Genomic DNA, 22,453 nt, shown 5'->3' with positions numbered 1-22,453 from the left:
GTGTCAACTTTCCAACTATTTGCTGTAATACAATGAACACATTTTAAGTTGTGTTTACATTCATCTTAATCCTTATAAGGACTGGCTTAAAGGGGCGAAGCAAAAATGCTTTTCATCTTCCCCGTTATCTGTAGAGGACAGTGTAGGAATAATAAGGTGTTATTGAGCAATTAAAGCTCTGATCATGACAGGAGGGTAACAGCAATAGCCGAGCCTCAGTTAGAACTTCATTGGCTATAGCATTGCCATTCATTACCCTCCAAGGGGTATTGGATTGAATGAATCCTATCCATTCATCTTAATAGTCCTTATAGTCCTTATAAGGACTGGCTTAAAGGGGCGAAGCAAAAATGCTTTTCATATTCCCCGTTATCTGTAGAGGACAGTGTAGGGATAAGGTGTTATTGAGCTATTAAATTATTAAAGCTCTGATCATGGCAGGAGGGTAACAGCAATAGCCGAGCCTCAGTTAGAGCTTCACTGGCTACAGCATTGCCATCCATTACCCTCCAAGGGTATTGGATTGAATGAATCAATGGTGGTCATTCATCTTAATACAAATCCATGTGCGCATTAAGAATATAAGTATATAAAAAATAAACAGGTGTATTACTAAAATTCAAATTAATGAATACATTTTTAAATAGATTTTTAAACTTCGATAAATAATTTATATTTTTATATATTCATATATATTATTAATTAACATTCAGCACAACTGTTAACATATCACCGATGCAAGTCAGATTTAATTAGAATGTGTTGATAAAATTGTTTACAGCGATTGTATGAATACATTTGAACTAAATAATATATCTACGATATATTTCGTTCCAGGAGATACGTTTCTCGATGTGGATGCTCCACGTATGGTTGCCAGATTGGTTTTGCGTCTTAAAACAGGTTTAAAGATGATATCAGGATTCATCTTCATCACATCTCCAAAAATGCTAACGTGACAACTTAAGAGGACCAGCGAGTCTTGATGGATGACAGTGAGTTCATAAACTGTTGTTTATGAATTCACTGTCATATGAAACATTCATGTCAGTTGAATGTTTTATATGGAAATTTTCAGACTATGCTTCAACTACAAATTCATTATATCCGTCATTGTAGTTTGCCAAATGTGGCGTCACATGTACTTCCATGCTCACCAGACCTTTCCTTTGAAACTTCTGTTTTTTTGTCTCCAAATCTTGCTTCAAATGTGGAGGAGCAAGAACCAAGCAGATTGCGATGCATGTCATTTGGAGACGATCTTATAAAATAGTTTAGAAAATCAATTTGAGATTCTCTACCCGTGTTGGAAAAACACACAAGTACTGAATTTCGAAGTCAACAAAGTCATTTTAAAAGGCCACTAAAATCAATCTATACAAATTCACGAGTTTTATATAGTTTATATAATTGTTTATATATATTATATTACTATAATAAAGGCTACGTTTCGATTGTTTAAATTCTATTCTACTTATTTCGCTGATCACAAAAATCCTGGATACTCTCTACCATGTTCAAAGAAGTTTTTCGAAAAACAAAACTCCTTTTGGAATCTCGTAAAGGAAATACCCACTGTTACGATAGATAAGAACTGGACTATTCAAGACATACATGTCAGAAATTAAATTAACATTAAAACGTTTCAAGGCACATAAAATATCAGTTTAACAGATTACCTTTTGGCGTCAGCATGTAGGCAACAAGACTATTTAATAATCTGCAGTCGACCACATTGACTTGACTCTCCCTTCTCCTAAAGAAAAGGATTAAGAGGTTTAATTCCTAAAATAATTGTAATAATACTGCTTGATGATAACCGGAGAACTTGCCATCCTCAATTATGATTAAATATTTACTGAAGTGTTGCTAAATAGATTAAAAGTCACGCTGTTAAGTATGATACGTCTAAATCGAGCACGTGTAGTACAGTACCGTGGAATTAATAAAAATTGCAACACTAATGAGAGATCTCTTTCACTATATTAACTACAGACAAGCTGCAGTTCTCGAGGTTTAGATCAAAGAACGTCAGTTTTACAATTTTACAAAAGGATATGATGTCTTCCTACCAGGAATTAGAGCCTACTTGTAGGCTAGTATAAATATATAGTACGGTTTCCCAATCAATGAGACTATTACATAGGTTAAACTAATTATCTCTACATTGGCAAGCTGTGAACACAGATATTAAAGGAAGAACACAAATAGCGAAACAAGCTATGATGCCTACAATAAATACCGAATTATTTCCTTTGTCAGATAAGCTGAAACCACTGCTATTTTCTTGCATAAGCAAAAGCGATGTTTTGTACAATGCAAGTTTTCTCAGTCTACAATCATCCTGACCATGCGTACGATACCAAACCGGCTTGGTATCCATATTAAGTACTTCTTTGAAGGAAAATAAATGCAGATCAACAAGCAGTTATTCCACTTTTTTTTTTCTTTTGCAAATAAATTTTTACAAGTGACGAGAGAAAATCTTAACTCAAAACATTTACGAGATTTGCGCATTATCCACAAACCTCTATTTTTACAGAATTTTTTTTTTATAAGAAATATCATGCGAGTATTTCAGCAGAAAATAGAGTTGGAAAAGAATGTTTATATGCAGGAAATATATCCGACAGACTTAATTTTCAAAATCATCACATGTTTGTTTAACAGACCTAGTACGCGGGTACAAATGGAAACAGAATGTAACTGATAGAGAAAAACATGCTTAATCGAAATAACGGATTGACTTCTGTTACTACTACTATAATTTAGCGTAGAGGGAACGTGGAAGCATTCTTTAACATGCTACAGTTATCCAGAGGTCTAGTAAGAAATTCGGTTTCCTCTTCCACGGTCAAATAAATTAAAGTTCTTTTCATTCACTATTATACTGAGTTTAGATTTCATCTGTGGAAGATCAGGAATAAAGATTTTTGAACGCCAGAAATGTACTCAGAGGTTCAATCTCAAAAGCGGTTCGAATTCTGAACCAAGATGAATGTTCAGCTTTTAATAAAGATGGTCTGTGGGAATGCCATATTCATTTCGAAGAATTATAAAAGAAATACAATCCTCCCACCCCCCCTTCTCCGCTATCCCAAAATTTTACAAGAGAAGTTACTCTGCTAGATAATAGCTGTAGGCACACTAGACTCGGAACGTAAATTTCAATTCTCAGGAGGTGGAGGATGGTTCTCGTTTAACATTAATAAGGAAGATATCCAAATAGATGATGAATACGGTTTTCATTAATGTAATGCTCAGTTTTTTTTGTTAACAGCTTTCGTAGGAGACAGTAAAACGTAAGAAGTTTGATTTTGAAAATCTAACCTCCATCCTGATATCCACATATTGGAGAATCGTTGAACATCTAAACCTAAGCAATTCTTCATTGGAAGAGATGTTCTGACGTAGATAAAAACCCCAAAGTATCAAATATAAAACAATCTTTAGCAGCTACGGATTGTGTGAAACCTCAAGATAGATCACGAAAACAAACAAGTTAGTTTCATCTTCTCCTTATGCTGAATAGTCTGCTACAGCTAAGTAACTTGCCTTTATAGAAACCTTAGTGCTGTGATAGGGCGGTTAATCCTAACTGCACAGTCTGTGAATTTATGTATTTTCTAGCCTATCGTCACTCTTTGAAAATTGAGTTTCTGGATTTGTTTTCGTTAAGAAGTTCTTATAAAGGGCATTAGCGTTTACCAACTAAACTACGGAGGATTACAAATAAATAAATAATCTTTAAGGTGTGTTATAACTTCAGAATTTTTGGTGTGCTTTAAACATACTTAGAATATCTTGTTCGATCGTTTTTCCTTAGCACAGGTAAACGAGTGTATGTTGAAGTAACTTATTAACACCAAAAGGATTCGTTTAATATTAGTATTAGCAAGAGTGGAATGGTAGGGGTGACGTAGTGTGAATTTATCCAGATCAAGCCATTCATGAAAAACATCCAAAAGTGAACAAAGTGGGGAAAGTTTTAAAATAGGAGCTCCATATGACAACGTTTACAAATGAATGAAAGGATTGGTGCTTGTGTAGAGCAGCAGTGCATACTTCGTGTGAAAAATTCTGAACGTTGTCATTTGCGAATGGAAACAAAGTAAGCATCTTGTTGTTAAGCTATCTGAAATTCAACGTCCAGAGCAAGAAAAGTTGACTTTGGACAGTACTGATACTAACCAACTTGCAAAAGATACTGCGAGGTAATTAAAGTTTAGGGAGGAAACAAGACGACTGGGAGTACTTTGAATAACTTTTGTATGTTCTGATTTCTTTCCGTAGAATTTTCGGCCATTTAAAACATGCCGTAAAATGCATAAATTTCACAAATAACTTTCCCATGCAGAAGTCAACTGGGACTGCATACAGTCTAGAAAAATGGAGGGCTGGTGTAGAGTTAAACAACTTCAAACCAGGTGCAATTATAGACGATAGTCAGTTAATTTGTAGAAATTAAAGAAAATCTAAGAATAAATGAACTGGCGTCATTAAAATGAAGGCGTGATAGTCAAAAGAATCCTGAGAAACAGTCAAGTGGACTACATCAGACATAAATAAGTTAAAAAAAAAAGGTTTTGTGTTCCTCCCATCTTGCATCAGTGGCTTCTCTTTCAATGAGGAGATAATGATGCTACACAAGTCTCGAGCTATAAAGGTTGACTCCAGAACAACTCCATAGCCTCAGTTTCCTACGATGAAAGAGTTCCTATATTCATTCCAAAGACGACTCCAACGCCCGGGTTATACTTACGTGGTGTCATAATTGGACCATAGACCTTTGGGACACTTGAGATGGAGTGACGAATCACAACGCACTCTTCAAATTAGAGTAGCATGGGAGTTGCAAGAGAACATTATCATTCCGTTTGTTTGGGGTGGCGATGTTATTTATATTGTGGGAAATATTCTTACAGTGGACCAGAATCCCTTTGCATACTCCGGAAAACCTAACATTATATGAACATACTGGATAATTTTGTGTTGTCTATGCTATTTTCATAGAACATGAAAATGACCCAACTGACTGTAAGGGTTGTTCAGGAAACAAGATCGTGGGAGTTAGGCTAACCAACGCATTGTTTTCCGAGAACTCTGACCAGCACTTTTGTTGGAACAGCTAGAAAATCAGTTTAAGAATAGAAGGAATCAACTGTTTTTATTTTGGAGGAGGGGTGGACTGGCCGAAATATATCTGTGTCCACTTATCAACATTCATGAAGGTCTGCTTAACATAGTATTTTCTGCAGTAAGTGTCAGAAATGGGCAAGTAGTGTGCTGAGATTTGTGACAACAGTGGGTTTGTTCAGATATTAATGTAATGTTTGAAACATAGGGTAAATAAGGGAATAAACAGAGGACTCATTGAAATGAAAAGTAAACAAGTAATAAAGTATAAACCATTTATCTCACATGATTTTTTAAGTAGCAGCTCTAACATACACTTAACTAGAGAAGTTACTCACAAGAAGAATTTTTTTCTATCTGCTCAGGATAATTCCATGGGATTATACATACAGTACGAAGAATGCACTGCATGAAGATTGGATAATCCTGCATGTATCCTTTTTAAATAATCAAGTAGAAGTTATGTTGCATAGCAACGCATCTCGATAACAGAAAAGATGCGTTGCTTAGCAACCCATCCTATTTCCACTACAAAGAAATCATTTTTCGTTCTAACCCCATAATCGAAAGGACAATAGCAGAGAAACCTAACTTTATTGAATCTTCACGCCATATTTATTTATTTATATTTTTAGCTCACGTAAACGCGTACAATTCCTCTAAAAGGAGAACAAAAGACAGTTGCATCCTTGCTGTCCGTCAATCAAGTATTATTCGTCGCTTCAGAGCGAGTCTAATTTAGGAATGACACTAAGGTAACCCAAATCCGTCGCAAGGTCTGGTAATTGGCGGCGTCAACTTAGGTCTGCGAGCGGCGGAAGTGATTCGTGTAACAGCAAGCCGTGGCTCGCGCCGGATCGCCGCACCCGAGACAATCAATAAGTCATTTAGGAGGAGGAGGGGGAAGAGTGCAGGTCTCCGACTCCACTTCAGTATACACCGAGCAATTACGCTCTCTATGGAGCAGGCAGAGTGGCAACGGAGTGCCAGGGATTTGGTGCCTGCAATTGTGGGAATAGCAGAGTGATAAGGATGCAGAGAAGCACGCACACACACACACATACAGGGAAGGCCTGACAGCTTTTTACCGACCGATTATTTATCTAAACGCTCCATATGTAAGGATATTAACTTTCTTTTTTTTCTCTGAGAAGTGATTAGTAGGTAAAACACTATCTGAGAACACCAATAAGGCTTCTAGCTTCTCTTTTTTTTCTTTTTTTTTTATTGCTGTTTACTCCGAATCTTATCTTTTGGGTCAGTACTAGAAGAAAAAATAATAAATTCCACTCTAGGGAGCTTTGCCAAGAATGAACGATTGTGAAGATTATAGCTAAGGTAACAGAAGCAAAATGGACGCATTTGCTTCAAGAACTTCTCTTGACATTCAGTAGTCTCCACGGCTTCAGTGTTTTATTTTTATTTTTACATTCTTCTGTTGTCCAAGCATTTCTAGATAACCTTCACTACTCTTCAAGATTTTTTTTTTTTTCTCGACTGTTTTCTGTTTGGAGCCAATCGCTTTCAAAGCCGTTTGAAAATGGCTCATTCAATGTACACTAATATCGAATTCAGATCTACTACTGTTCTTCCTTCTAACTTCTAATGTTTGTACGTCACTTTGGTGGTTCCAAATCTCAAGACGAAAAAATAAAAACGAGAAGTGAGCCTTCCCAAAGCTGATTTGTCTGTAAAGTACTTCTTAATTAATATTTAATACCGATGTTGTAAGCATAAAAACATATCTTTCCTATCTTCTGTTAAGTACCGAAGCTATTAAAGCTATTTGCAGGCAAATAGCTTGAAGCTGCACGTGACTGTAATAAAACTTTAAGTTATAATTGATATATAATTAATAAGTAGTGGTGTATAAGTAATACATTATAGTTATTAAATTACTTTAAATAAAATACATTTTTGCTTTTGAAAATAGTGTATTTATAAAAAATACAAAAAAATATATATTAAATAAAAAACATCTCACTGGTATATAATTAGTACATTATTCCGAAAGCATTGCAGATTTGTGCAGACTAATATGATGAGTCTGCACAAATATGATATAAAAAGATACTCTAAGCCTATTTGTATCGTTAACAGTCCAAGCTCTAAATTTAAGCTGTATTATAATATTTTACACATACATACAGTATAATTAATTCATTACTCCAACAGCAGATCTTTATATGCAAACTAAAATTGCATTATTGCAAAAATTGTGCCTCATAACATTCTTATTAATTAAACAAAATTTAAGCCCTCTAGTGATTAATTAACTAACCACGGTGTATATTTTAAAGCCCATGCGTAATGAAATCTGTATTATCTATTACCAAGCAAGATGCATCGAATATACTTGCATTTGTAATCGCATGTAATACTCCATGCCTATGCATTCTTCTTTTTAAAATATATTAAATTAAAATATATTTTAATATTATTTTATTTATTTATTTTAAATAAATAAATAAAATTATTTTCAAATAATTTATTTTCGAAAATAATTTAAATTTATTTTCGAATGTGTTTTTCTCTTTAACAGTTCTTGGCTGTATGACACATAAAACAACTTCTCACTGTAGTTTGTTTTAAATGTAATTTATCATTTGAATTGCATTATAACATGTAATTCATTACATAAAAATCCAGAATTAAAGCATACTTTTAGTTCAAATTACATGATAGTTTGTTATAATCATTATGGGTTATCATGTAATTTCATCATCAAATAAATATATTTCATTATGCGGGTGGGCAATGAAATTTCACTGTCAATCCCCGTTTTAAATTTTGCAAGTATATTTTTCTTTTGCAAAAAAACTCCTCCTATTATGCAAGATAATTAGAACGATCAAATAATTTAATTAGAACGTTATAATTAGAATAATTAGAATAAATAATTTAATTAGATAATTAGAACGATCAAATAATTGATGCAGTTTGCAAGAAAAATTGTTTCTTGCAACTGCATCACTGAATTCTCTATTAATATTTTCTGTCTCGCATTATGAAATTTTCTAGAATACAACCTGGTATGCTGCGTGAGTTAGTATTAGCAATATTAATCGTTTTAAATATTAATTAATCATAAAAGCAAAATAAAAGAAAGCTTATTTAAATTAAGCGGATATGAAATCTCACATTGTTTTAAAACCGAATAAGAAACTCAAAGATTGGAATCAGAGAGTTTCTTGCCGAATATAGTAAACTATAAAGTATCGGCGACCACTAGTGTGAGCTAATACAAGTGACCCTAGTACGTAGTACAATACCGGACAACTCGTAGCAAAGGTGGTGAAGTTCTGATCGCTATTCTTAGGTATATCCCATAATGTAAAAACACATTTCCTAGGAAATGTATGCTGTTATTACATTATTATGGTGGAAGGTCACTACCCAGACCGGTTTCAGCCTTATGAATAAGTAAATCCGTCTCTAAAAATTCGGACGATCCCTAGACCACTCAATCGTGGGCGAAAGACCGTCCATCTCAGCGTTGGCTCCACTCAGTGATGGCCTTCCACCCACACGCCACCACCAAGCAGAACCGCTCAAATTCCGAAGAAAAGCATTCACCGACAAAGCCCCTAGGCGAGCCGTGCCGGAGAACACTTTCCCCGGAGACTCAAATTGCTCCCTTAAGGCAAAAACCTTAAGAGAGAGCGAACTCATAAACCCCACCGGTTTCAGCCTTTTTTGGGGCTTCATCAGTGAGTAGCTGGACCAATTAATACCAAAGCGTATAGCGAAAAGAAACTTATATATTCTGCTATACGAGTTCCCAAACAGGTGCAACCATTAAGTTACTTAAATATAAAGAGCTAATAAGCTTCGTTTCGGCGATATAAACATTATTTAAATTAAGGGGATATGAAATCCCATTGTTTTAAAACCGAATAAGAAACTCAGAGATTGGAATCAGAGAGTTTCTTGCCGAATATAATAAAATGGGAAATACCTAAGAATAGCGATCAGAACTTCACCACCTTTGCTACGAGTTGTCCGGTATTGTACTACGTACTAGGGTCACTTGCATTAGCTCACGCTAGTGGTCGCCGATACTTTATAGTTTACTATATTCGGCAAGAAACTCTCTGATTCCAATCTTTGAGTTTCTTATTCGGTTTTAAAACAATGTGGGATTTAATATCCCCTTAATTTAAATAATGTTTATATCGCCGAAATGAAGCTTATTAGCTCTTTATATTTAAGTAAAAGAAAGCTTGTTCATAGTGAAACAGAAAATGGTCTCCTGATGCTATTTCACTGTGTTGTATTACGTCCTGGTTCTCTCCAGTGCTTTCGTTTGAATATGGAAAAGATTATTTGCAAACCTATAGTGCGTTTTTTACCATGGGTGGGCCAACTTTTTTTTACGCAGTTCGCAAACTCAGTTCTAGAGACCATACATTAAACTCTTTCAAGCCACTTCAGGCCTCCAATAAGCGAGGGAGATGGTCTCACACCGGGCGATAAAATTCATCTCCCACCTGAAGTCAATCACAAATATTCATGCCCACGGCGGGATTCGAATCCACGACCTGTTGTTTGGAGAGGTGGTACCACTCGTCCAATCAAGTCGGCACTCACTGCCATTTTTTTTTTTTTAATTCATCTATCCTATTGCTTCAAAGTAATGCAGAAGCAGTTATTAATCATGGCTTTCATTTAATGAAGAGCTAATCGTATGTTCATAGAAATATAGTTTTCTGTACCTAAAGGAGCAGTCCAATGATACAGACTATCTTCGATGACAATATTAGATATTCAAAACGGGTTATTATTGTAAGGATTATTATCAAAAGCGAAAGTTCACAGGATTTGTAGGGAAAAAAAAAATTTTTTGATAACAAAAAAATGCAAAAGTTGAATTACTTAGTTTTACTTATACTTTGGGATATATTTGCAATTCTGACCCAAAAAGTACATTGTTCATATCTGATTCTGAACGTTAGCCAACATTTCATATCGCAATGGTTTCTATGTTGTAGCACACAATACAAAAATTTCTTTTAATGACCTACATTTAGCCATTCCATGTGACAAATGACGCTGAAAAATTCGATAGAATCTCGGAGTTGACTTTATAGGTAGCTAAAAATGTCACAGCTAACAGACGAACAACTATTAAACTGCGAGTCCCAATGAGGAAATCAGAATTGTTACAGATGGTTATCTGTGTTGGAAACTGCATTAAGTAATTGCTCTTCGGGGAGGGGAAAAACAGAGAGAAGTTGCGAGTTTTGACTGTTTAATCTTGAACAATCAAAAACTAAAGATGAAATAGAGACAAAAAAAAAAAAAAGAACGTAGCAATGCAGAAAAATATATTCGGTGCAAAAGTGACAATAATAGGGACGAGGAACTAATTAGGATGACGAAATCAAATCTTGCTCAAATTTTTTTCACAAAAATCAGAGCTCATAAGCAGCTTAGCGCAAAATCATGTACATGTATATTTAATTTAATAAAAACAATGATACAAAAAATCTCTTTTGGTGTTATAATAGAACATATGTACGATAGAGATTGATGATTAGTTCTTAAAGTTCTTAAAAGAACTGGGCGATGGACTGAGTCCATCCTTGACTCTTTATCCCGTCATCTGAATGAAGAAAATCTGTGTGGATGGAGTGTTATTGAGCTAAAAAGCTCTAGTCATGGCTGGGTAACGGCAATAGCCGAGCCTTAATTAAAACTTCATTGGCTACAGCATTGCCATTTGTTACCCTGGAAGTCCTAAAAAGGACTTTTATCTCCTCCAGATTGATGATTGATGATGAATTTATGCATTATTTAATTTATAGTATTTTTTTTTTTTAAAAGGTGTCTTTCATTAGCTTTAATTTTACTTAGAAATTTTTAGTTTATTTCAAAAATGTTTATTTTTTAGATTTTTTTTTTTTAGAAAATCTTACATTTTTTTAAAAATAATACACAATAGTAATATGTTACCAGAATCTAATATGTTACTAATACGTGTATAAGATGAGTTAAAAACTTTTCTAGTTCCATGACATTACTATAATAAGTATAAAGCTCCTTCGAAAAGTCATAAATATCATCTGAGTTATTTGTTTGTTTTAAAGCTACACTTGTGTCACTGAGAATTTATACTTTGTAAGTTGTAGCTGTGATTGGGTCCTTTACAATTTCTCAATAGTGTGGAAATGGCAGACTTTAAAGATCAGTGAGTTGACATCGAGTGGGGAATGTCAGAATCACAAAAATATTCCATTCAGAGAGATAAAAAGAGCAAAACATTTAACTGGGGGGGGGGGACATTCCGGTTGATAATGTTGAAAACGTACCACAGATGAGAAACTTATCCACTAAAATAAGCACATTACTAGTTGTAAGTTAACTACATCAGTTAGCCATCTCCCTTGGATTGTGACAAAACATTTTGATACAAGATGAAAGCATGAGATTCTCACTTGTGTGTGAAAGATTTCTGGCCAAAGAAATACTCAAAAAAAACATTCTTCTACATATTTCTTATACCTATCATCCTATGACTAAGTTATCACTGAAGAAAGGATTTGATAGCATTACGAATAAAAAAAAAAACGCATGTATGCTTTATAATTGTCAAATTCAAAAGACGATTTCTGCAAATGTGTTTAAATGGTGGAAATGGCTCAGCTTCCTAAATGAAATTGCAAGGAACTACTTCGAAAAGACAGTAGAAAATAACAGACAAAGCCGTCATTTCAGAGAGGTGGGGGGGAGTCGAAAACTTTTTGATAATACCTCGTGTATGTGTGTGTGTATATATATATATTAATGAACACTTCATGGCGCTTTATATAAGTATATTTTTTATTGGACATGTTCGTTTCTCCAACAGAAAGTGAGGTACCCAAATTCTACTAATAAAGATACAGGAGTAGTTTTACTAACAAGAATACACGTAACACTAAGAGAAACTAATTCTGCGAATTTTCCAGTTAGTTTCTTTTAAATAAAAACAGTGATATATAGCATTACGGAAGTGTTAGATAAAGAACAAAGAGAATGACTGCAGAATAAGAAACAGTAAAAAAGAAAAGACCTTCAGAATATTTTGGATGAACACCAATACACTACTACAATATGAGAGAGGAACAAAAAAAGGAGCGAGAGAGAGACAAAGGAGCATTGAAATATCTGGCTCGTCTTATTCTACTGATGACAGCAAAATGGCACTAGAAAATAGATGAATATGAAGAAAGTTACAAAAGAAAATAATTTGCACTGTTAACGTAGATAAAGTTTTGATTTTATTTCTTCCAATAAGTGTATTTTCTACAGAATATTAAAAACAAAACGTTTTTCTAATGGTTGATAACTTCAGTTTCAAAATGGACGTCCTATAGCTAATAGATACCAACTACAAAACTACTGAAAGAGACAGCCTAAAGCTATCTATACGTCATCCAATCTATCCAATTCTCGTCCGTTCGAGAGTGGTTGAGTGCCCTGATGAGGTTTTATGCGATTTAATGCAGCAAGAATTACCATTCCTCTATTGCATCCCTCTAAAGGCAAGTATTTTGTCTGTAATATATTTAGATCGTATAGATCCATATGCAAAACATTTTCTATTGTAATAACCTTTAATCGTTATACGAATGCAGCATAATCATAATAGTGTCACAAGACCTGGAATTCCTCTCGTCTTATTCCTTTTATCATAAGCTATACAAATCTACACAAATAAGAATTGCAACACAGCTTTTAAACAGGTTATTGGACATTATTAACTAATCACATGGAAATGTACTTTTGCGCGCAGTGTGTTGGTTGCATCCTTCCATGAAAAAGAAAGAGTACTGAGGAATGCATACAAACGACATTGCAAAAGCAAAAATTGGCTTCCGATATTTTTGAGAAGAGTGAAAAAAAAAAAAAGGGAAATCATCAACAAGCTCCTAAAAAGTCGAAAACTTGCAAATTCCGATTTATTTTTTAACCAAGTCCTATCTCTAAATAAAACAGTGAAAAATTAAAATCGCACGTAGCTTCCAATATTTTTAAGGAGACAAAAGGGAGAAATATTTCTCTCTATGAATGTGATTTTCAAATATTTAAATTTTTAGCCTGAACCATCAACTTTTACGCAGCTAATCGCCTTTGTTTATCAAACAAACGAAATGAAGAGGCAAACTCCAATAAAAAAAAAAAAGTCTTTCAATCCTTTCTTAGTAATAAAAGTACAATGACCGTAGAAGCTATAATTTCACGGTAATTTGGTGTTCTCGTACATTTTCTTGTTTCCCCCCTCCCCCAGATTAGAAATGTTTCCTTAGTTGTCAGTAAACCTGTTTTGTCGACATCAGTGAATGGATAAAAACAAAGCCTTATAGTTAAAGGTCTCGTCGCTGAACTGAATAAATGAAACAGCACTTTAAGTCACAAAAAAAAAGTATTCATTTCCCGGAAAGCGTAAAAAATGTTTATAGTAAACAGTTACCATTCAAAAATGGAGTAGAGATACGTTATTATTCACTTAGAGAATTTTCTATTACTGCTGTTGTGTATCCTTAAAAGAACTAACAAATTTTAAGCATCTAAAAACTAGTTTGACTTCCATATTTGCATATCATTCGGTAAGCAAATAAAATCTTATCACAGTTCACTAAACTGTTCCAAAACTTTCCAACGGGGTTGTTTAGTCGCCGTTTCTGTTAAATGGTTAACGTAGTAGCAACACAACAAATACTATTATATTACTTTCTGGATGTAAATTATATTTATTGTGCCTGTCGGCTGAACTGGTGCCAACCGCCATCTGTTATCTGGAGGTCGGCCAGATAATGGATGATTTAGACAACCCTAGAGATTCTCCAGTCCCTGTTCTCGGGGATCAGGGCAGATATTGTAATCCTAACAATACATTATCAGCTGTGCAACATTTAAGACTTGGATATCTACAAGTGGAAAACTCATCTATTTACTTCTTGTATAGATTTTCAAATCCAAATTATATAGATGAACACTGAACATGTGAACAAATGGTTCCAAAAATGGTTTGTATTCGTTCCAAGAAAAAATGCGCTTAACACATGAAAATCAACTGATCTTGAACATCGTTGGAACGAAAACCTTCTTCAAAGAAGGGTTTTGATTGCAAGCTGATACTTTTGACGATTATCTGTTCGATGTCTGTCTAAATGTAGCTGTATTGACTCAATCCAATCTGATCAAATATTCATTCACTGTATTATTTAGGGTTGCTGTAACATGACTACTTTCGTGTGAAGGGTCACGTGGTTGCATGACATTCTCTTCGAATCTTATCTGTGATGGACATTCCGATTCTCCTAGTGTGTCAAGGTTGAACCGTTGCCGACTGTTTCCGCAGAAATAGCTTTAAGCTCTGTAATAAACGATGGTTCACGATTTCCCATTAGTCGATCTAATTCTGAACAAAATGAGGTCACACCTGTTCTCACTTGTCTTAATTATTTGGGTGGAATGATGTTAGTATTTCGGACCAATCTACACAAACAGAACTACTAATAAACAGCATAAATCGCCGTTGATTACACACTCGAGGTGTGTGTTGAGGAACCCCTATTACCTCGATCTGTGAATAACTAAATTAGTGTTTAACAAAAAAAAAAAGTAGAAGGTTTATCCGGGTCATTAAGAGGAGTCTAACCTTAGACTTTTCCACTCCGCAGACAAAAAAAAAAAAGTTTTGGAATAAGTTCAAGTTTCATGGGGAAGAAATAAAAGTATATGACGTTCAATAGATAGATAAAGTCTTAATTTTTAATGACTAATGAAATTTTAGGTTTCTATTAAAATAGTTAATTATTATAGTACTTAAAATTAAGGCTTAGCATTTTATCAAAGTCTTATAAATATAAAAAATTGAAAGAAAGTTACACTATGGATGAAATTCTGAATCAGAAGGAAAGAGGAGAAGAGTGAAATTAAGAAAGAAGTAAGAAATAACAGGAAAAGTAAGGAACCGAACAACAGACAGTAGAGGAAATTTAGACAAAAACCTAGGAGCAATGAAAAAAAGTTGTTAGAATGATAGACAAACAGAAAAAAGAGGAAAAGAAAAGAAAAGCAGATGAATTTTATTCTTTTCAATGCTTGATAAGTGCGGTTCTGCTACACTGATATCATCTCACTATTACCGTATCTGTACCACTGTTACTAAATAGTCTTTCCTTGATTGTTCAAAAACTAAATAGAAAAAGATCACATTCCTAAACGAAATCGTTCATCACAGCCTCGTTATCAAAATTGTAAACTAAAAAAAATCTCTATTCTTTTTAATGTGACGTCCAAAAAAAAATAGTGTTTGTTTGATCAAATAGTATTGAAAACACTGAACACATACTATTTTTAATGCTGTAATATATCAAAACGCGAATTTCCAAAAATAAATAAAATTAACATAGTAAAAATAAGGGAAAAAATCATAGAACAACACAAACTGTTCGACAGAGAAAAAAAAATCATCGTATTGAAATATGATATCGAAGGCAACAAAAATCTAATCTATATATAGATAGAAAGACGGAGATAAAGAAGTAAAACTGAAAACAATGTGCATGTTTATCTTTTAAATTGCAGAATAGCAAAACAGACCTATAAAGAAAAAAAATAATTCAAAATGGGAGAAAATAAGACTGGATGGTTGCCAAAGCATTATGATGATTCATATAATACGGGAAAAATCACAACAGAGATTAATTACATGCTTCGTTATTTGTTTTTCTTTAGTGATTTTACTGGAATTTAATATTCCGATAAGTTTCTGAAGAATTAAAGAAAATAAAATGTTATAAAAATTGTAAACGTTATATTTCTTCCTACACCATAATATTTTAAGTATCCAATTAACACAATTCGCTCGTATTGAAAATGTGCTACTGTAATGTTCATATCGATTTGGATTTAACTAAGTCTTTTAGCCACTCACTGCAAACTGTCATCTCGTTATCCTTTAAAATCTTCTATTTAATGTAAACATCACTACAAATCGTATGCTTCTGTCCATTTCTTTCCAACATAAATCACTGATTCTTTGGAGACTGCGCCTCGCTGTTTAAGCGTATTAAATCGTAAAGATTCAAAAGGAAACATTTAAGCAAACATCAAATACACAGACAAGATAGACAGACAGCCATTTAAATAGGCTCTTCCCACAAACAACACATACATACACATCATCATCCGAAAGCCTTACCTGGGAACGGGAAATAATCCGGTAAACCATACGGCCGTAGGAATACCCCGCTATTGGAGCCAAACAGATCATTCAGTGACATGTCGACAGGCAACGCGGAGTCGTCTTTGGCGAACCTTTACCTTACACCATCCACGGGGGTTAAATGTCACACTGCGGCTTGCGGGAGGTGGGCAAAGTAACCAATCACTTACAACATCGGCGCCCGCTTCCTGAACAACATACGCACACACACATACACGCGCGCACACACACACGCTCTCTCATACGCACACACACACACACGCACTCTCTCTCTCTCTGAGAGGAGAGAGAGAACGTCAAGTCAGTGAGGACGCGTTGAAAGGCTCCAGAAGCAGCGGCATGAGCTACCTCTCTCGCCCCGGCTAGCAGGAAGTCGACGGTCAAAGTGGTATTATCACCGTCGGAGTCGGGGTATTAGAGAAAAGCGTCGCTACTCACCCGGGGACTACATGAACTGCTGGCTTCCCCTTATTGTGATGAATGCCGCCAAGCTCGGCAAGCAATCAATGGGGCGAGTTATTGCCTGAGGGAGGGGTGGGTTGGTAGACTGGAGGAGCGAGGGGGAAAACTGGAGCTCTTCGACGTAAGAAGCGAAAAAAAAAAGAAGAAAAAAAGAAAGGGGGAGGGAAAGAACGAACGCCAATTTCACCTGCGACTCTTGTCAGCTGCATTCTCCAAATGCACCGGAGGCTATTTATTATTGATGTCACACAGCCCCAACTACGGTAGGAACGCTTACTGCGTGCCCGTTGTTTCGACACACGAACGAACACCAATCACCACCCTCCACCGACTGTGCCGCTGCCGCGATCACACGCCCGCCTTCGGCAAACAGACAGCTGTTTGCACTCCCAAAGGATTCGTAGCTCGCACGCAAATCCTTCAGAAAAAGTACACCGAATCGTAGCTGGAAAGGAGCGACACCTACGCCCCTAGTGTCAAGCGAGTGCAACTAAAGGCACAAGTCAACAATGAGTGGGGAGAACGAAAAAAAAGTATCATTGTGAAGATAGAGTGCGTTGGGTACTTGCCGAAGAATAGAGGGAGGGTGGGAAAGGTTTCTTATTGCATTTTTAGGGTAGTGTGTGATAGAAGTTCCTGTTTGCCAACTTGCACCTCCGTAACGGTGCTACTTGACCCTGAAAGGGTTATATGTCAAGGGCAGTCCCTACAAGAGAAGAACAGATTTTCTACGAGCACGGAGAAATATATCTTCTATTCTCCTCTTCCCGTTGATTCCCTTAATGTCATTTCTATAGATGAAACTTCATGGAACAGCAATGCATTTCCTCACTCGAAACATCGTAAACTATCATCATGTGAACACTGATCAATAAAAGATCTTTGGTGTGTGCCACTTCCCCTCTAAAATGCACCTGATCCGGTCATATTAATTTTAGCACCGATTTTCCAGAGAAACATTTTAAGTTAATGGCTTATTGTTGACGAGCGAACAGAGTAATATCGGTTTAATATTTCATAGAACTCCCACGTGTATGTTTGCAGTTCATCTCTGATCTAATTAGATAGGAAGTAACTGGTCTCTCCATATCTGTTTGCCCAGATTTTAACCCTACGTAAACGTATTGTTTCTCCATCAGTCAACACAGAGGAATCATTAGTATAATGGTAATCAACAGTTCCAATTATTGGTAGAAATATGTTTTACATTAAGCGCTTATAAAAAAAAATATGGTGTTGCATAAAATAAGCCTAGAAATGTCATCAGTATAAATAAATTTCTTTAATTTGGTATTTATTCAATTTAAAATAAAGGTTTAAATAATAATCTTTAAAACTATTATGTTTTTACAAAAGAAATACTTATATATTTGTATTAAAGAAACATAACCAGGCTGGTAATGTGTGCATAATAACAGATGCTCAGGTAATAATAATAATAATTATTATTATTATCAGTTTTTCGTTTAGGCGTGAAGACACTGCTCTCTCTTAACATAAATACGGAATGATCAACTATCTATTCATTAATAATATCATACATTCCTAATAGATAACAGTTATCCAATTAGACAGCAAACTCTGACGAGTTACGACACAGATCTCTTGATAAGGTTCTGTTTGCTGTGTCGTGAGCACCAGTTTCGTGCGTTTTCAATCCAGTTTGTCGGTTTTGCGTGAAGAAAAGAGAGAAGAAACCCCAATTTGAAGACTGATTCACTCCGTCTAGCTTAGAAAATTTCTCTTATCTTTGATAGGATTTTAATTAGGTCTTTCCAATGAAATGAATGCAATGTCTCATATTATATTTGAAATAAATTTAGCTAAATAAAGTAAGCATGGATTAATAATAAATTTAAGATATTTAAATCACCAAGAAAAATCATGGCCTATTATTATTAATCAAATATTGCATCTTAATTTCTACCTGAATTTAAACGAAATTAGGTCAATTCAAAAACAATAATAATAAATAAATAAATTAAACCACAAAATGCCATTTGCCTGTTTTGATTGTAATTGTGGAATCATATTGAAATACAATTTACAAATATTAAACATTACATTCCTCAAGAAGTTTTTTGTTAAGTGCACGTTATATTATGTTCAACGAATAACATACGCACTGTTCTTTTATTCTAACTTAACTAATTAACCTTTTATATAAAAATAAAAATGGTATACATTATAAAATTCTAATTAATTATAAATTATGAAAATAATTGGAAAATCGTTTTTGCTTTCTCAGAAGATTATATTTTTTTAATAAATTCTGTTTAAACTGTTTATTAATTGAGGGATAAATGTGTCTGTATAGGAATAATATGAATCCGCAAAATTCATAACTTTTTTCTGCCATTCTTCCAACATGGTCTTGCCAATTTGCTCTGTATCCTACTGATTTCTGAAATGATCTAATCGTGTACATACTTTATGTGATTTCTAGAATTTCATTTCTCTAGATTATATTTAATTAAGTGTTTTATTTTTATTTTTAGAATGTATATTTTTGATACTTGCAATAGTATCACCATTATTGAATAGAATTTTATCGGTCTTTCGTTTTTGGTTTTATTTTTTTAAACTCTTATCGTTAAAATTAAACAATATATTTTAAAATTAAACAATAAATTATATTTTGAAATTATTTAATTTTTTTTCTGATCGAAATTATTTAATCAGTTTCATTATTAAATGCAATGTTATATCCTAATAGTTGAACTGAGTCCTTTTAAAGTACATACACAGTTATCAACAACTATTTTAGTTGGTGGGAATTTTCGGATAAAAGTAATTTCTTTAGGAATTAAAAATTCTATGTTTTCACAATGTTGTTGTAAATTTAAAAACATGTACCATGCACATACATATTAGCAGACATAATTTTGGCCTCGTAGACTAAGTTTAATTTGCAATGATTCAAGGCAACAATCCTTGTCATTATAATATATATGTACGAGGGTGCTAAAAAGTTGTGATAATCACAGTGAAGGAATTCAGGTAGAACCATGTAACTTATACATTACTCTACGTATTCCTCAAGAAGTGTTTATACACTTGTTTCAACGCTGCCGCATGATTTGCAATAATCTGAGAAAAGCCTTTCATATTGTTGCACAAACCAGTCCTCGACTGTGTTGGTTTCATAAGCAGTGTAAGCAGGTGCGTTTTCCTGCAAAAGCAACACGCCTCTGTTTCCTGCGGTGTTTTTCCTTCAGTATCTCCTTCAAGTCCTTCAGAGCTGTTCAATAAACTGCTGCTGGAACCGTTTCACTTTTTTTTTTTTTTTTTTGAGGTATTTGGTAAGGATTACACCATCCATATCCCAAAAGACAACGGCAAGAAACTTCTCTGCTGACTTTTTGGTTCGAAACTTCTTTGGCCGTGGAGAACCTTTGTGTCTCTGAAGCCATGTTTCATCAACAGTCACAATACGAGCCAAAAATTTGCACCTGATTTCTCAAAATGACCCAAAATCCCTTGAGATGACAACACATCTCTTTTGGTCGGCATTCAAACATTTCGGAATCCACTTAGCTGAGAGCTTCTGCATGTGCAGCTGTTGGCGGATAATGACCCCGACTTGTTTCCTGGATATCCCCGGAGTCTTTGCAATGTTTTTGGCTGGCATTCATCTATCATCAGGGATCATGGTATGCACTGCATCGATGTTTTCAGGTGTGATCGCTGTGGAAGGTCTTCCTCACTTAGAGAAATCTGTTGTCTCAGGATACTCAGTTTTAAACTTGGCTTTACCCCATCTGGAAGCTGTTGGTTATGCTGGGACACAGTCCCTAAAGTCTCGCACAAAGTTTGGTGAATCTTAGTTGCGGACTTTTCTTGCAGCACAAAAAATTTAATGACGGCCCACACCTCTGTCTTCGAATTTCATCAAAATCTGACATGTCTTCTTATATATAAAAGAAAAAGAACAGATTATTACAGTTTGATGAAACGTGGAGGGTTAGTGGGTTAGTTTTAAGATATGTTCTTTCTTGTGGTTATATCAGTTGCTTTAATATCATTTTTGTTCTTGGTGTTTATCAGAACTTTACAGTCCTCACTCGTATATATTTTTCCAGAATCAGAATGATTTGTGTTTGTTGATACGAACTTTACATGGTAAACAAATCAGACCATCTCAGATCCATATTTATCCAAAGATTTTTTCCTATATTAAAGTCATATGCATTTTTACCTAGTCAAAAAATGTAATACAACTCATGAGCCCAAGCATTATGACCACCCCAGCCTGCACATTGGCCAGAAAAATACGGTGGTATCTTGGTATGGAATTATTCTCATGGACATCACTGAGCCCTCTCATTTCATTGTATATTCCTGGATTGTAAATTATTACCTGGGAGTTGTTTCGGACTACATGGTGACAATATGGCCTAATGGACATGAACTCGTTCGAAGAGAATATTTCGAATTATAATTCGGACGATCCCTAGACCACTCCATAGTGGCCGAAAGACCGTCCAACTCAGCGTTGGCTCCACTCAGTGACGGGCTACCCACCATCGAGCAGAACCGCTCATATTCCAGGGAAAGGCATCCATCGACACAGCCCCCTCAGCGGGCCATACCGGAGAACACCCTCCCAGGAGACTCAAAATGCTCTCTCAGGGCAAACCCCCCCCCGAAATCAAGCCCCCCCCAGCAGGAGAAAAACTTCGGAAGAAACCTAAGAGAGTGAAACTCATAATAGCAATAACCGAGCCTCAGTTAGAACTCCATTGGCTATCATAGGCACAATGTCCTTATAGTCCTTATAAGGACTGGCTTAAATGGGCGAAGCAAGAATGCTTTTCATCTTCCCCGTTATCTGTAGAGGACAGTGTAGGGATAAGGTGTTATTGGCAATTAAAGCTCTGATCATGGCAGGAGGGTAACAGCAATAGCCAAGCCTCAGTTAGAACTTCATTAGCTACAGTACTGCCTTCCATTACTCTCCAAGGGTATTAATCACCGCATCTCACGGTCGATTATTAATTCAGCCTCCCTCTGGCACAATGTTCTTAAAGTTCTTAAAAAAACTTGGCGATGGACTGAGTCCTTGACTCTTTATCCCGTCATCTGAATGAAGAAAATCTGTGTGGATGGAGTGTTATTGAGCTAAAAGCTCTAGTCATGGCTGGGTAACGGCAATAGCCGAGCCTCAGTTAAAACTTCATTGGCTACAGCATTGCCATTTCCTAAAAAGGACTTTAGGTTGTCATCACCGAAAACCTCTGGCATAATGGTTGGCTTATGACTAGACTAATCAAAATGGTGGTCTAGAAACTTCTAATTTAATTCTAAATCATTTACATAATTGGAAATATTTTTATATTTTTACAAACAACATTATATTTGACAATAGATTCTATTTATTTTTTGTTTATAAAAAATGTGTTTAAATAGGGATACTGTTATATCTCAAAGTGGTCTTGGCATTTTACTCTGGGTTCTGCTGTTTTCTAAAATGATCTAATCGTGTACATCAGTGTTTCTAAACGTGGGGCGTATGCCCCACAGGGGGGGGGGATTTGAATATTTTGGGGAGAAATTAGAAAATGATGTTGCTTTCGTCAGCTCATCACTGATATACTCAAAACACTCATTATTGTCGGCGAGGGGGGGGGGAGATCA

General features: G+C 35.1%; 1 protein-coding gene across 3 annotated transcripts in view; it reads right to left on the bottom strand.

Annotated features, from left to right (window-relative positions):
• LOC150103289 (uncharacterized) overlaps positions 1-22,453 on the bottom strand; it is a 431,466-nt gene that overhangs the window by 253,270 nt on the left and 155,743 nt on the right. For 2 of the 3 annotated variants that reach the window (XM_090397774.1, XM_090397776.1), the window contains exon 1: positions 16,331-17,150. The exons of the other annotated variant lie outside the window; for it this stretch is intronic. In XM_090397774.1, coding sequence (XP_090253900.1) covers positions 16,331-16,412 — 82 coding nt within the window. In that variant the 5' untranslated portion in view covers positions 16,413-17,150. Of the gene's footprint in view, positions 1-16,330; positions 17,151-22,453 lie in introns of those variants that run through there. 3 annotated transcript variants of the gene reach the window in all.

The sequence above is a fragment of the Typopeltis vanoorti genome, chromosome 9 (assembly GCF_054136105.1).
Source record: "Typopeltis vanoorti isolate ZY-2024b chromosome 9, IOZ_Tvanoo_1.0, whole genome shotgun sequence".
Taxonomy (NCBI): domain Eukaryota; kingdom Metazoa; phylum Arthropoda; class Arachnida; order Uropygi; family Thelyphonidae; genus Typopeltis; species Typopeltis vanoorti.
Note: the sequence above shows the minus strand (reverse complement) of the source record. Positions and strands in the feature narration are given on the sequence as shown.